Source organism: Mixophyes fleayi, chromosome 8 (genome assembly GCF_038048845.1).
Source record: "Mixophyes fleayi isolate aMixFle1 chromosome 8, aMixFle1.hap1, whole genome shotgun sequence".
NCBI lineage: Eukaryota > Metazoa > Chordata > Amphibia > Anura > Limnodynastidae > Mixophyes > Mixophyes fleayi.
The window spans coordinates 138432234-138449902 of NC_134409.1; the positions used below are offsets into that span (position 1 = coordinate 138432234).

Sequence of the window (17669 nt, forward strand, 5' to 3'; positions counted from 1 at the left end):
GTTAGAGAGACATCGCTTCAAGCTGAAGCTGACCCTAAATGCGAGCGACAATTCTGCACCTAGGACAGACCTGCAGGGGTGGATGGAACCTGAAACTGTGCCAGTTAGGAACAACGTACATTTACTATAAATGTCTGTGCACATAAGTACACCAGTTAAAGTAGTATGTGAAAATTACTATTCATGTTTTAATTAAACAAGCTCATTCTTTGAGCTGTGTAAATTAAGTAATTGGACACAAAAAAATAAAAATAAAATGTTTTTCAATTTACATTTGAAGTCTCACCTCTCACTTTTAACACTAAACTGTACCAGCCACCCACACAGAGGCAGCAGATATTTGGTGGAATGGACCATTATCCACGAGAATGCAGCCAATTAATTAATTGGACATGGAGGAGCCTCCAGCGACTCCTAGTTGAGAGGCTGCATTCAGTGCCCCAGTGTACAAATGCCGTGACGTTACCTGTAGTATATACCGTTTAACATAAAATATTTATCTAAATAAAAATCTGTATTGTTTTTTGTAATTTTTATTAAAGACAATAAACAGTTATTACCATACGAAAGAGACTTTAATGACATACACCCATAGGTAAATACAATACTTCTAGCGATAACTTGTGGACATACTAGATAGTGTCTGTACGCGACGTATAAATGTGTTACTAGAGACTCTGACGCCGCAGCAGGTGTCAGGCACTTGCCGATATCATTTTACTTAGGCCGGTGAAGTAGGATTTCTCCCTCTCGCTCATCACCTGGAAGTGCAGCGGTCGCATGCAGAAGTTACACTCCGCTGTCGAGTGAGGGGTCAGTTCCAGACCAACTTCCTTCCAGGTCTCCAGCAGGTTGTCTGTGGGAAGAGAACGGACATCATGACCAATCCTGCACAGCTACAGACATCGAGGGCAGATTAGCGCCCCAGCACCAGAATGAAAGGCAACCAATTGGTGGGACTTGTACAGGGGCAAAACATGGTCTACAATGCAGTCGCCAGCTCTGCAGGAGCCTCAGAAAGGACACGGCGCAGGGTTTATTCATCAATAATGGTGACAAAAGGACGATCACAGGTCTAGACCAGAAATCGTAAGTTTGTCTTTCAGTTCCCAGCATGCAACACTCATGATCATTATAACCCAACCACCAATAGATGGACTAGCTATGTCCCAATTTTTATGGTAGTCTGGACAATGCTGTCTCAGATACTATAAAGCCAAGTTCCAAATTAATTCCTATTTTTCATGGTGGACACAGAATCAGTGATATTTTATATTACTAATTTCACAGGTGTGGGGGGGGGGGGCTGTGTTTACAAAGCTTGTATTAGTTTTTCAAAGTTACATACACGAATATAAAAAAGTTTATACACCTCAACCAACACTTTTGCTTTTAAATACTCAGGACCCACGTTGTTCTCAAAAGCATTTTGTGGGCTGAACCAATATTCCCAATAATGCCGCCCATCAATCCACAAGGAACTAGTGACATTTTGCCTCGATGAGGTACCTAATAAACTGGGGCAATATTGTGTGGGGCAGCACGGTGGTGTAGTGGTTAGCACTTCTGCCTCACAGCACTGGGGTCATGAGTTCGATTCCTGACCACGGCCTTATCTGTGTGGAGTTTGTATGTTCTCCCTGTGTTTGTTTTTGGAGTGTGGAAGGAAATCGGAGCATAGTACTAGAACTAGTAAGCTAATTGGCTGCTATCAAAAAACTGACCCTAGTCTGTGTCTGTGTCTGTCTGTGTGTGTGTGTGTGTGTTAGGGGAATTTAGACTGTAAGCTCCAATGGGGCAGGGACTGATGTGAGCGAGTTCTCTGTACAGCGCTGCGGGATTAGTGGCGCTATTTAAAAATAAATGGTGATGACGATGTAGGCGGCTATTGTCCATTTTAAATGACAACCTACCCAAGAAGTAGGTCATCATCTGAGGGGTGTGGTGTGGGGTGGGTGCGATCCTCAGCAGCTCTTCTCCACGTGGGACGGTGGGGTAATTAATAGCTTGTACATAGATATCATGATTGCTCATCAATTTATCGCAGATCGCTGTGTTTTTTGCAGCATCCGCAACCTAAAGGAGGAGAGAAAAAAAGTTATAATGAACAATAACAATAACAAACATTTACTACCAGCAATGACAGTCTTTACAGCCAGAATATTTGTATTCAAATATTTATTTTTTTAACTAAAACCATTGACATAATCATACAGGTTAAAGCAAAATGAGGACAATTACATGTAAATAGCACTAGAGGTACAAACACGTGTTTAGCTCAGCAACACCCGGATTTGATTTATAATCTACACCGCTCCCTGCAGAAGTTTTTCTACCCCCGTGTGCAAGAGACAAAGTCAATCCAAGTACACACTGCCTGAGGATTGTGCAAGTTATCTCTTCTAAGCAAGAAACAGGACATCCGCTTTAAATAGTTTCAGCAAAATAGTAAATAATAATTAAAGTTAAACGCCTTACAAATTGCACAGCTTTATATAAGTTTATACTAGTCGATGCCTTTAGGCTCCGACACTCCGAGTAGTGCAGCAATCGCTCCCATGGACTGGAAAATCACCCGGACGGATTTACTTGTGCAATAAAAACCGCTGAGTAACTAGCTACGTAGATCGTGTACTTGCCAAATACTGAGCTCTCAAAGTTGTGAAACATGGTTCGTTAGGACTAGAGTCTTCCACAAAGCTGACATATAGATCTGTACACACCTTAGCATTGGGCGGAGGGCTTAATTGTTGCCCTGATGGAACACAGGAAGTAAACACGACACTTACTCTGATGGGGATGATGTGACTGGGACAGTGCACCACCGGCAGGCCGGCGTCCATCAGCATTTGCCGCAGAAGTTTTACGTTGCGCTGGTGCTGGCGGCGGAGAGCTTGGCCTTCTTCGCTCTTCAAGATCCGGACAGAGGCCATCGCTCCGGCCAGCAGCATGGGCGGGAGAGAGGTGGTGAAGATGAAGCCTGCGGCGTAGGAGCGGACGGTGTCTATCAGAGTGCTGGTACTGGCGATGTATCCACCGACACAGCCGAAGGCCTTCCCTGCAGGGTGGGGGGGGGGGACAGGAGGAAGACACTTTATTAAAGCTGAAAAGTTTCATAGACTTAAACGCATTTCCTCCCCCACACAGTGGTTAGTATTGCTGCTGTACATTAGGGTCATATCTGCGTGGAGCTTGCATGGTGGATCCCTGCGCCCAAGGTGCATTTTATTTTCTCCCCTCCACGGAGTCTGGGAACTTATTTAGTGAAAGTCCCATATTTGGTGGCAGAAGCAGCTTCCAGTACACATGTATGTGAGCATACCAGTCCGTTTGTTCATTTACATCAGTTTCCCCAAACCCAATCCTGAGGGCCCCCTAACAGGGCAGGTTTTCCAGGTGACAAGTGATACATTTCTACCACCTGTGGATCTGTTACAATGTATCAGTCAGTAATGATTCTACTACCTGTGATCTGTTACATTGTATCAGTCAGTAATGACTACACCTGTGCTCCAGCAAGGAGATGGGGAACTGTAACAGAGCATGTTTTCCTGAGGACTAGGTTTGGGAAACACTGGTTTACATGTTCCAGTTTCCTCCCCCAGTTAATAAACAGATCTGTCCAAGTGTCCAATGCGGACTGAGGTGAGCAATTCAATATGCTCTGTAAAGCGTTACGTAATCTGTAGGTGTTATATAAAGGACAATAATGAATCCTAAAGATGCTGGGTAAGGCGAAAACAGATATAAAACACTGACCCAGGTTTGTACTTTACCTATTGCCATCCAATTAAAGTAATATAGAGCTTTAACATACTAGCTTCCTTCTGTGCTTTACAGTATATACACCAAGAACCTCACGCTTAGATATATTTTTGTATTTTCTCATGTCAGGAACAAATAGCAGACAGGATACTTTGGTAGTTCTATATATCAAACAATGTTAATAGATGGTGTCCAGAGTATACTGTGGGTTTCACATACCAAGTGTGCCCGAAATAATGTCCATTTTATTCATGACTCCGTCACGATCTCCTATTCCCCCTCCTCGCGATCCATACAACCCAACTGCGTGCACTTCGTCCACAAACGTTATGGCGCCGTACTCGTGCGCCACGTCGCACATTTCCTCCAGGGGACAGACGGCACCTGTAACCGGTTTATTACCAGATTAACACACATTTATACGGATGATAACAGCATTTACACAACGTATGGGAGCAGTCAGTGACTAACTCCAGGAACAGTAACTCCAAGTAATTACATGGTAAAAGTTTGTTTCTCAAATACAAAGCCTGTGAGATAATAATTGATGGACGTTTTCTATTGTTTAAAGGAAATGTATCATGTAATCGGGTTTTCCCTTCATAAGGAAACAGTTTCTGGTTTAGAGCAGAGTCACCTTTGAAGAACCTTCTCCTATAGTGGCCATAACGGAGTTATGTTGTGGGGTACGGTGCTAAAGTGACCAGCTTGTCCAATGGTGATCAGACGGAAGACCGAATCATTACCGGACATGGTGGAAAGTAATTGAAGGATAATTTCAGATGGCCTTAGTTGGCTAATTGGTGGGGGTCATTGGCGGAATATACAAAGAGGCCCCAGTGATAACAGAAGAGATCAGACTACTCGGCCAAAGCTCAGAGTCTCCTCATTCTGCCCACGCTGTATTATGATCCTTCAGAAATAATGGTAGCATTTAAGAAACTACAAGCATTAAGGAAATACCATATTAAGGCGACTCCGCTCTGATAGGAAGGGTTTCACTAGCTTAATAAGTTGGGTTGATCCATCTCAAGAAATTAAATTTAGTTACATGTTTAATGTCTTTCAGAAACAAGCAGGAAAATGAAGCTTTTACTTCCAAGACTGTCATTGTCTACATAACGCAAGTCACCCTTGTGTCCTCAATCTATACACTCACCATCCATGGAATGGACGGTCTCAAAAGCGACAATCTTAGGGGTAGACGGGTCGGAGTTCTTCAGCAGCTCCCGGAGGTGGCCGACGTCATTGTGCCGAAAGATGTGTTTCGCTGCCTTGCTGTTCCGAATACCCTGAATCATAGAGGCGTGGTTCCCAGCATCAGAGTAGATTTCACAGCCTGCGTTTTATACAAATATTTATATAAAAAGGCTTTTCTTAAAGGCGAACATGAAAAATACAACTCTCAGAAAGCAATAAAACACATATAGTAATATAAGCACGGAGTAGTTTGTACTGTGCCAAAAGAGCAGCAATCCCTGGCAGTACATCCTGATCGTATCCACATAGGCAATGTCAATATTTCATAAGAGGATAATAGTGTAAAGCCGGCTTCTCAGGTCTGCAAATATTACACAATCCCAAACACTTTCACATCAAGTAATGCTATATTATAACTCCCCGATAAGGTGGGAGGGGGGGTATATGAGGGAAAGCTCCTAACTCCTGTGGAACCCCCAACTAGCCCACAGAAGTAGACCCCCAAAATCTGAACAAGGTTCCCCCGATAAAAAAAAACTGTAAGTTCAGCTGAGCCCCCCAAAATTCCCGGAGTATTGGCCCCAAGAAGTCAGATGTGTTTGCGCCTGTAATTCACAAGGTTTCCAAGGCATAGAACAGACATTGTCCCGATGTATTATAGAATAATTCCTCCAGACTTGTGTCAGCTCAGTACGACCCATTACGTACAGTGTATTCATACGTTGAGCCAAATACATTTAGCTGTAACCATCTCTACCAGTAGACAGGAATACTAAAAGGTTATACTTCAACTTTTATTGTGAGAAAACCTTTAAAATATAACGCACAACAGTGACCGTTGCATCAGCTGCTGATCGTATCGCTGCTGGAAGCCACCTCTGAATCCCACAGCAACTAAGTGGGTATTACAAAAGGCTACAGCGCACATTATAAACGGGTAAACAGGTTTATGTAATTATCTAACTCATTTGTCGAAAGTAGGAATAGTTAAAACGTCTCTCACCGGGTAACATTTTAGCCAGAGTGAAGAGCGTGGAATCATTGGCCACGAAGCAGGAGGAGAACAGAAGCGCAGCGTCTTTCCCGTGGAGGTCGGCCAATTCATTCTCCACTTCCACGTGGAATTTACTTGTTCCCGAGATGTTTCTGGTGCCGCCTGCACCCGCCCCGTGTTGTTTCAGGGTCTCCCTACAGAATAAAATGCATTTTTTCAGCCAGATATCTGTAAAGTGAGAACTTGTACATTTCTAGGGAACTCAGAACATGAAGTGGGATTTGTTAACTTGCCACAATCCGCACTTACATAACAGATTGTGGTATCTAACACCCCATGTGGCCACCCCGGCCGGCTGAGGCAACTTTAATTCTCCACCGATAACTTCCCTATTTCTCAGTTCAAGTCGTTTACTTCACATCTGATAACAGTTTTTGCAACACTAACGTATTTACCAACACTTAGGTTTTAGTTGCAGGAAAATATTATCTTTATCATTCTCTTTATATTAGTCAACAAATTGAACAGGACTATAAACACTGAAAACTAACAGAAGGGATCAATATTAGTCTTACTGCACGAAGGTTTTTTGTTCTGCACAATGGTATTTCCAGCTAAAATAATTAGTAATCTCTCCGGCTAAGGAGGATTTTGTTTAAATCCATTAAAGAGGCTGAATGTAGATTTACCAATCCTACAGAGGGGGTTTATGCTTTTCAGGACCATAGTCCATCAGGCAAATCGGTTTGCTTACATCAAACCGGATCTCAGCAGGTAGGACCCGAGCCCCCATGGATGTGAAGGACACAGACAACAGCCCTATTTAGACTCCCCTCCCCCATGCTTCCCTGGGGTCATGCCATATTGTATACAAGGCAAATATTCCTGCTACAGTGACCATGTGGTTTATGTTTTAAATAAAGTTAAGGGGAGGACGCCATTTGACTTGTGGTAAAGCCGACTGTTCCAAATGGCCAATAATAACAATTGTGATTCAAGACAGCCATATTTGCTATATTGTCAGATGCTGGATAAAGAACAAACTGATCAGGTCCGAAGTGTTTGTGGAACAACGAGAAGAGATGGAGAGCAGAGTCTTAACTCCAGACATCGTGACCCACATATAACACCCTGGATCTACGGCTCCGGTAACAGACGGCCCCAATAATGTCCTGTAGGAGATCATTTGTCATAAGAGTTACATAACCATTCTATTGTGAGATATGAAACAGGAGAAAACTACTTGACTGACAAAGGCTCAGCACAAGAGCTGTATTCAGTTTCTCACATACTGCACAGCTTGATCCAGCTAGAAGCAGATTTAGGTCACACTACAATAGCATAACTTTCCCTCAATCCCTCTTACGCTCTAAAACCATCTTGTTCAATGTAAACAAAATAATTATGTTCTTTATCAGGTTTCCAGGCTTAGGACATAATGCCGATCTGTACGGGGGAGACAGTTTGAGTTACACCTACCCCCTCCTCACATTGGTACGTGGGTCACAGACCTGTATTTCTAGGTCAGCCAATTGTGGCTAGTGAAGGTCACTTTATCTAGAACTCGACGATAAGATAAGGACTAAATCACAGCGTATAGGTCAGACACTGGCCTTGGCTTCTCCAAACCTTGAAGAACACACTTTGCTTCATATAGAAGAGTCGACCAACATTTACAAATATAGATCAGAACTGTAGATAGAGAATATTGCTTTTTTTTTTCCCCCATATTCAACATATAGCAAAATACAAAAGGCATATGTACAGCGTTTCACCATAGTCTCACAGTAACGGCATCCAGAACATCTCATCTGTGGACCCAAAAACTGTCGAGAACGGCATTTAGAAGTCAGAAACGCTCTCATATCAGAGAAGTCAATAATTTCTCAGACTTCTGATTAATGTCCCAGGAATACATATTTAAGGTAACAAGACGACAATATTAGCATATTAAACCCACCAGCAGTTCCTAAAACTCAAACAGGGGACTAGAGATTGTATTTATTTTCTGTATGAATGAAACACAACTCACATGACGGCACCAACCACTTTCGGATGGCGGCTCATTCCCAGGTAATCATTACTGCACCAGACAGAGACAGTCTTTTTACTGATCAGCGAGTCAGAATAATCATCCGCCATCGGGAACACCTGCGCGCGCCGGTTGACCGTTTTGAACACCCGGTAAGTGTGGTCGTTTTTCTTCGCTTCGATTTTCTTTTCAAAAAACTTGTCATAATGAAACGTGTTCACAGCTGCAAAGAAACAATGAATACATTATGTAAGACCTAGTATTCATGAGGTTCATTAAACAAAGTTTTGCTCAAGTGGGGTGAGAGCACCCACAATACAGGGCCCGCAGGCAAAGGGACACAATCTTTTAAAAAACAAAAAAGGTAAATACTGCACTGGGTGACATACGAACAAACCAGTAATCACATCATGTCAGTACATATAGGGGTGTGGAATTTATATAAATTATTCATAAACGCTTCTTCATTTGATCAATGGTTTTGCAACCCTGGCAAACCCTGCTATAGTTTGCCAAATATTGAGTCAGTTTAGGAAGTAGATGAATTACTATGTATCATCGATTTAGCACACAGCCAGAGCGCCTACAGGATCAGTTGGCAACACCTGTGGCTGCCCACCCTTGGCCCGGGAGGCTGGACGACAGGGGCAGAACACTCAAAGTTTCAATTGGGAAACCACTTTCATCAATCATTTATTGTAGAAGTGTAAAACTTTGTGTCAATCAGATTACGCTTGATCTACAGCTAATTTGGTTACATGTGGTGAACAACCAGCAAAAGTCAGGGGCATCGGTGACCTCAATGATCAGGTAATAAATGCATTTTGGGGAGATCTGCAGGGTTTCCACAAAACAAACGGTGTGATAAAACTACATGGCTTATCTAGTTCGCCACAATATCTGGTCATGCCAATGTTTAATAAGTAAGTTATGAGAATTATTGGTGAACAAAGAGAGAGAAATTGGTTACAGTGTGGATGTCACTTTCTGTGGGTCTCATACTAAATATCTGTGGGAATAACTGCAGAACTGGAGAGAAGTAAAATAGTTACATTTTGGCATATTATCCTGAAGGAGGTGAGACACCAGGGCGGGCTTCTGATGAAGAACTTGCTCCTGAAATTTCTCCAACACCCCGATCTTCTTTGGCGGGCTCACTTTAGCCGCCCCGGACTCGCCCGCTGGAGAGACCAATGGTTCTGGAACACAATGTGCAGGATATTTGTCAGACAATAGCGTCCCCAGCAACAATGAACATAAATGACGGATAAACAGTCTTTGTTCTACAGCTGTGACAGGAATAGGAGAAAATGTACAATAAACGCAGGTGTGTTACACAGTAATAGGAGAAGTTACACAACTTACATCCCAACGGCTCATGTTACAACTCAGTGGAGGAGTGAGGAAAGTCCAACCACGACCGTTCCCTGCCCTTCCTCAATACAATGTATTATAACACAACCTTTAACATAGTAGATGCACTAAAATGGCGAGAGAGAGGAATGTGTTGCAGCAAGTGATACACAATCATAGGGTTTAAGCAACTGTCCACTCAACTCACAACTGTTAAACAAAAAAGACAACAAAAAAACGTAAAACAAATTGATCTATTTGAGCACTTCATAACCATTCTGTAGTATGTGCGAATGGGATTAGTTTTATTTTAGGGTGGAGGTCTCTTTTAAAAGAGTCAACTCCACTAAAAAACAAACAAGCCTACAAATAAAAAAAAACACGTTTACATAAAAGGATTAAATTATCCGACATTGATATTTTGTTTCTTACACTCAATCACCTCTCTCCCCTCCAGTTTTACAGACTGGGGTGGGTGGTCACCATTTCTAAACAGACGACTAGCAGATGTGACTTATGTTCAGGTTTTACTTTTTTGGGATTGCGGTAAATTGTCCGTTTTGCACATTTAAGCCCTGCCTGGTAAACGTTCTTCTATATACACTCTAGTAGACCCCCTTACCTACCCGGTAGACACAGGCCGCCCCCCTCCAACACATTATCGCATTTGAACAGAGTAACGTGGAAGTCTATATGTAATGCATTAGAAGGTCTACACCAGGGAACGTATATAGAAAACCCTTCCAGAGTATACTCCAGACATTCTTATATAAAGTTAAACAGACAAATAAACTGTACTACACCAGCAGGGACAAATAGTGCCGAGTTTACTTTTGCCAATTTAATTCTTGGTATAGAATGCGCGAAACTTGTAGGAGCCGGACAGTTCCCTTTACTCGTGTAACGCACGCTAGGCAGTGGAAAGACTCTACGGTGGCCGCACATTTGCACTAGATTAGTAAATACGCTTGGAATAGGCGACAGGACGCAGAACGCACCATTCCTCACGCTCTGCATCTCATGTACGTCTTCCTGCAGGGCGAGGCTGGCCTTCCGGAACACGCTGCTCGTCTCCTGGTTCATCTCCGCCGCCAGGAAAGGACATTTAGAAGCGTTTTGGCTGCTGGCGGCAGCGACATGATCAGCTGGTGTTTGGGAGGCAGCGGAGGCCACCGGAACTGGAGGAACACTGGTCTGCATTTCTGCGGATAAAATAGAAGATATATTTATTGGCTTAAGTTCTAAATACAAGCTGCAATCAATAGCAACCATATTTTATAGTTGATCAGTTAACTCGAGTCAGTCTAACAAAAGCCGGATTCCGATTGGTTGCTCAGGTTAACAGATATATTCATTAAGCCTGATGACCATGTAATTATATGTACATTACACTGGAGATAGTTTTTTTTCTTTAAATAACAACAAATATAGTTAACATCCGCTAAATTTTAAAAGCAGAAAGTAGACAAAGGCTTTCAGCAAACAGCCAACACTAGAGAAAGGCAAGATTACCAGTAATATATGGATAATGTCAACATTAGCCACACTTTATTAATAAAACACTATTTGGATTTATTCAGCTGTTTACACCTCAGAAGGAACAAGCAGATAAATTAAGTTTTTTGGGGGGCTAAAAAAAAAAAATGCCACAAATATGGGAAATGCTAGATTTACATAAACACAAATTATAATCTATATTTGCAATGGGAGAGAACAGGGTTGAACTCTATTAAAGTATGTAAACTACAAACACCTGTGTATTTGTAACACAGATTGAGAAGTAACAGTGTTACAGGAACAGACATTGACTGTAGAAAGCTCTGGAAATAAAACACAAAATCAAATATTAACTAAAAGTCTCTGAACTTGACTCTGAAAACTGCTTTAATCTCCACGAACTCTCGTCCCCTCGCTGACACGGGATTACTGCCCATGTAATAGTTCAGCTACTTTAGCAGAGACTTGGCGCAGGAAGATTACACCGTGCCCAGAGTCATCCGAGTTTATAGACTGCGCTGATGACACATTACATAGACTGTGGTAAGAGCTCGTACTGAACTGGGGAAGAGACGGCAGGTTTCTGGCACACCTAGTAGTCACACAGGTAATACGAGTTCAGCCAGCAGGTCAGGACATCTTACCAAGCAGAACTTGATGGCTTTTGCCTTAAACTGTAGTTTAACATAATGACCCAGAGGAGCAGGGTATAGAAAGACTGACATTATTAGTGGCTAGTCATATAACTGGTATACAAACAACTGGTACATTCCAAATCTATGTATGAATGTTAAGTGCCTTTCTATGAAACTACTTCTTTAGGGTCACAATCAAGAGTACAGAAAATATATTATAAAAAAAAAAAAAAAAAAAAAATGTACGTCCTAAGGTTATTTCTCAAGTACGGATGTCAGTGGTACATGTATAACAAGGTTGAACATATTAAATGAGGATCATCATCATCATCAATTTATATAGCACCACTGATTCCGCAGCGCTGTACAGAGAACTCATTCACATCAGTCTCTGCCCCATTGGAGCTTACAGTCTAAATTCCCTAACACACACACATACACAAGGGTCAATTTCTGATAGCAGCCAATTAACCCACTAGTATGTTTTTGGAGTGTGGGAGGAAACCGAAGCACCCGGAGGAAACACACGCAAACACAGATGAAAGATATTCCTCAAAATTCCTGAGCTCAGCAGCCTGGTTGATAAACCGGAGTCATAATTTTGATTCCCCCCTTCCCGGGACCATATTATATTAAACGTCAAATAGAAAAAGTAGAAATTTCATCATTTGTCCCTTTGAGAAACGTTCCTTTGTGCCATCTCTAACCTTTGTTCTAATTACAGGTGAAATACAAGTGCTTCTTATCAGCTTTACAAGTATTGGGCTAAAGATCCCCACTTATGTTATTAACAATCACACGTGAAGATAGAACATTTCTATCACATTCTTTAGGTGCCAGAAGTCTTTATTTGTACATGGTTCATAGCCCAACGTCCAAAGGGCAAATTATTACACTCAAACACATGACCAAGGATAGAAACAGACCCATTAGCATTAGAAAAATTCCATTACTGCTTAGACGCTAATGACATTGCAGAAATCAATAACAGATCGAGTACAAGGGGTGGAAACCTTCGCCCTATTCCGGTGCCCTTCGATTTAGGATTAAAGCAAAACAAACTGACATACATTAGCTGGAAACCAATCAAATTCTGACAACACTACTTTCAAGTCTGGAGTCAAATATACATTTCTGTAAAGACTCCCAAAGAGATCCCAGTCAGTCTCTATTTAATAAATATTTTCCTCCAATATGTTACTGAGAGGCTGAAGTTGCCGGAATTAGATTGCAAGCTCTTCCGGGCAGAAACCTCAGTCCTAATGTTATTTTATTTATTGCACTTGTTAATAATTAGGCATGATCTGATTCTTGCACATTCCGTAAGACCCAGGAAACATGGTTTGACTTCGTATAACTATAGTTCTACACACTTTGTACTCAGCTTTATATATACAGCACTGCAGAATTTAACAATATGCTACAAAATAAACCCTGAGGGGGTATTCCGTTTTTAGTTAGCGCAGTGCGATAACTCGTACAATTCAATTGTAAAACAGAGGGAACACTGCCCCCGCGCATTAAACATTGTGTGCGAGTTTTTAGGGGCGTGAAGGGGAGTTTTAAAGCGGTCATGTATAACACAAAACAAAAGGTTTTGCAGACATTTTCATACATTAGATTGCATTACACATTGATAATATCTACATTACAGTACTTTCTTTAGCATATTTTTTAATTTAACTATTTTTTACCATAGAATCATCTATACCATGTCAAAACACATTACTACATTCATATTTCTACCAAAAACCATATATAAATATAATTAGTGATTTTATTTAAAAAAAATATATGTTTATTTTATTTCATTATTTTTTTCACAAGAAAATCAACTTACACATGTCAGGCATTAGTGATAAACATAAGTTTAACTTATTTTTCACGTTATTACATGATTTCAAATACTTTTCAGAGTTTTGTTGTTTTATTTTTAACACACCCCAAAGAGGTGCGAGATAAAACAGCCTGTTTAACGTGCCGCGTTAAAAAACAATTGAATAGCTTTTAACGTGGCTGCCTCTCGCACACCCTATACTTTCAATAGACCGTCTACTGGAGCGCGAGAGGACCGTTTCATGAATAAAAAAACTGATTGTTAAAAATTGAATTGAGTCGCGGGTAAGGTTAACCCGCTCGAAAATCATAAAAAACAGTGTTAAAATGACTTAACGCGGTCAGAAAATAAAACTTGCTGACAATTGAATACCCCTCTGAGAATTTAAAGTCATTATATAGTAACAAGTGTCAGTCCGTGACGATCACACATTCATTAAGGACAGAGATAGAAATAATTTTGTTTCTAGTGCCAAAGTCCTCAGGAAATTTAACAAACACATTATAAATATATCTATCCCTGCCATTTGGTGTTTTTCTCATCATAGCTATAGTGTGTGTCGTAACCAGTAAAACACATATCAAACAGATTTTACACAAGGCTTCAATATTATATACATTGGAGATTTTTTTTTTCTCAATAATAGTTTTTATTTTAAAAATAGTTTTTATTATTCATTGGAGATTTTGCAACAAGAACCTAGTGTGTAAACATCATTAGCAAGTATAAACAGAAGCTTGGTAGAAGACAAAACAAGGTTCCCGGACATGAAAGGTTTATAACCCCCCCCCACCTGGTACAGGGAACATAAGACAAAGATCTACAGATTTAACTTGAATATAATTCTGCTAAACTACTCAGCACATTGAGCCAGGAACAGACAACAGGGATCACCGACTGCTGTGTTAGTACTTTAACTGAAGGAAAAATCTCAAGACAAACCTTGTTGTTAGTAATATCTTAAAGCCTCCGACAGTCACCTTACCTGGAGCAGAAACACAATTTGGTGGAGAGGCGGCCGTTTGGGGAATTGTGTGGACAAGAAGAGACAAGGTTGTAAGATTTCAGGCAGAGTAGAGTTGCAGATAAAGGAAGGGAAATACATTTGTTTTTGTTTTTTTTGCTTGTTTGTTTTTTTTTATTTAGTCTGATAAATCTTACTCTGGTCGTGGGACGAGGTCTCTTTAGTCTCCTGATGGTGCACAGCAGATGTAGACAAGGACCTGGGACCCATCATCACGGGGCAGTTCTGGGCGTAGGATATCAAGGACTTCCCGGCTTTCTGCAGGAAGGTCTGCGAGACCCGAGAGAGGAAGGGGCAACGGCGCACGATGGTCTCCATCTTGCTCAGTGGTTTCTACATAGGAAAAAAAAAATACAACAAAAATTATTCATATATAACCAGCCAAGAGAAGACACTGGGCGGAGGATAGAGGGTGAGTACATGACCGACGGTGATGCCCCAACGTTCCCAGGGACCACTCACACATAACACCAACCCCCAGTATCCCCCCTCCCATCTTCCCAACAACCTCACAAGGACTAAATGGAGTCAGCTCTAAAGTCTCCAACTGTTTCTTACAGCAGAGACTTATTACACCCGGGTGATATAAATCACACAGCCAGTTACAGCAGATATTCTATATATTAATATTAAAAAATGAGAATATTTCTTCCCACATAATATGAATGAGCAGCAGCAGCACAGACCTGTCACAGAAGAGCAGAGAGACACTTACAGGTCATATAATTATATTATTATAACACTGTCACTGTATCAGGGGACAGTTATAACTATAAACTAATTATTATAACAGAACACTGGAGATACCAGAGATACATAACGTTCTACGACCCCTATATCTGTATATCATACACACCAGTAGCACAACAAGTCTCAGCACGTCCTGTCAGGTGATGCCTGGTCTCAGAGCAGCCGGTACCGAGTCACTGTCGGTCACTGACGGTCTCAGCCAATGTCACCGGGTAATGAACGATCTTCCGGCTGAGTAACGCCCTGCGCTCGCTATTGGTTAGTCACTGAGTCCCGCCTCTGCCAATGCACCTATCGCGCGGCCGCTGTGACTTAGTAACGCCCTGCGCTCGCTATTGGCCAGTCACCGGGTCCCGCCTCTGCTAATGCACCTATCGCGCGGCCGCTGTGAATGTGACTGACCTTTCTCCCGGCGACTCAGAGCGCTGTATGGATTCTGTACTCAGTGGGGAGTATCTCCGTGACGTCAGCGCTTAGGACAGAAGTCTCCTCCCACTGGCACGTACCAGCTCTTAAAAGGGGAACACGTGACTAGAGGCTCCCACAGCAGCCAATCACTTCTTATACAATGTATCACATCATATATACAATGTATCACACACATCACCTACTCTATATAACCCAGTTACTACTTATACACTGTATCACATCATATACACAATGTATCACATCATATATGTGTGTGTGTGTATAATATATATATATATATATATATATATATATATATATATATATATATATATACATATACACACACACGCACACACACACATACACAATGTATCACATAATATATACAATGTATCACACACATCACCTACTCTATATAACCCAGTTACTTCAAATACAATGTATCACTGTTGTGAGCAGAGAGAAATTACAGTTATTTATAAGGGCTAACCCATCACAGAATATTGGGGAATAAGGCCTAAATCATAACTGTAGTGTAAATATGGTATATCAAATGAATCCATTGATAAGTTGAGGAGAGAGGGAGAAAGAGAGAATAAAAAATAAAAAAAATTCGGTGGCTCTGTACATCCCAGTGTTAGAAAATAGCAGTGTCACCTGTAGCAGCTTCAAAGGGCCTCGATGTGAGCTATATCCTCACACAGGTTAGTTTTTGGACATCCTTGCAGTCAAAGGCAGTATTTGTCCGGGCAGCACAGTGGCCTAGTGGTTAGTACTTCTGCCTCACAGCGCTGGGGTCATGAGTTCGATTCCCAACCATGGCCTTATATGTGTGGAGTTTGTATGTTCTCCCTGTGTTTGCATGGATTTCCTCCGGGTGCTCCGGTTTCTTCCCACACTCCAAAAACATACTGGTAGGTTAATTGGCTGCTATCAAAAATTGACCATAGTCTCTCCCTCTCTGTCTGTCTATGTCTGAGTGTGAGTCTATATTAGGGAATTTAGATTGTAAGCTCCGATGGGGCAGGGACTGATGTGAATGAGTTCTCTGTACAGCGCTGCGGAATTAGTGGTGCTATATAAATAAATGATGATGATGATGATATTTGAAGGACTATACACATATATCAGTGGCACACGCAGGGGGTGTTTCTAAGTCTCTAGAAACCCCCCCCCCTGCGCTAACTAAGTGCAGCTCTCTCTGTTTTTTTTGGGGGGTGTTTTCGGGTCGGCGGGGAGAAACCCCCCGACAATCCTCTGTGCGCCCCTATATATATATATATATATATATATATATATATATATATATATATATATATATAGGTCTAAGGGGTGACGTATGTGTGTTTTCTGCACTGAGTTTTCCCACAAAGTGTATGAAAACGCAGAGACAACACATTTGGACAAACATTGGACTACATATTATTACTTCCAGGCATAAACTACATCTGCCACAGCCTATTTCTGCATTCTAGCCTATCTACACGGAACTCTGCAAATAGGTAATTATTTTAAATCCCCTAATTTTGTGGCTTTTACTCTTGAATCACAATGTTTATCAAATTGCTTTACTTGGTCTCCTTCCATGGCGTTATCTTTAGGACGGCATCATCTGTCTCCCCTTCACCAACACCAACATTTGTCTACATTGCTCCTTCATAACTCCACTAACCTCTAGTTAACACCCATGAACTTTTGTCCTATTTATTATCTCAAACAAATACAGCCTCCTCCTGACGCCAGAAAATAAAAAGGTCAAACATCTTACAATCCCCTTACCTATCTTTCTATCTCTCTGCTTCTAGTAGCTGGTGATATATCACCTAATCCAGGTCCCCCACACTCCACACACCAGAACACTACCTACCGCTCTATAGAAAACCTCAAACACATCACCTGTCTACCCTCTCTTCCAAAGTATTTTAAATGTGCCCTTTGGAACACTCTGTTTGTAACAAACTTACCTCCATACATGACCTGTCAAACACCGCCCTCCGGGTATCTCCACCTGAGCATCGGCAACACCTGCCCTCATCTTAATTCTCCTCATTGTGCAGACTGTCAGCAGCAGTCTGCACCTGTGTTATCTGCCCTATCTAGCCACTGGTCAGTACTCCTTTATAAGGCTCCTCCCCTCACCTTTTCAGTGCTGGTTCTTAGAGTCTTCACCT

The 17669-nt window shown here is 41.6% G+C and overlaps 1 protein-coding gene across 2 annotated transcripts; it reads right to left on the reverse strand.

Annotated features, from left to right (window-relative positions):
* Nucleotides 1-517: 517 nt before the first annotated feature.
* ALAS1 (5'-aminolevulinate synthase 1) lies at nt 518-15330 on the reverse strand. Of its 2 annotated transcripts, XM_075183767.1 has the most exons (11): nt 15194-15330; nt 14475-14670; nt 10343-10546; nt 9044-9190; nt 7992-8214; nt 5969-6153; nt 4925-5104; nt 3985-4149; nt 2790-3058; nt 1914-2076; nt 518-856 (listed from the first exon to the last, which is right to left on the reverse strand). In XM_075183767.1, exons 2-11 carry the CDS (start codon nt 14653-14655, stop codon nt 696-698), a joined length of 1878 nt encoding a protein of 625 aa, XP_075039868.1. In that variant the 5' UTR covers nt 14656-14670; nt 15194-15330; the 3' UTR covers nt 518-695. The 2 variants fall into 2 exon arrangements, with proteins under 2 accessions (XP_075039868.1, XP_075039869.1); XM_075183768.1 differs by lacking the exons at nt 14475-14670; nt 15194-15330 and adding an exon at nt 14299-14438.
* Nucleotides 15331-17669: the final 2339 nt, after the last annotated feature.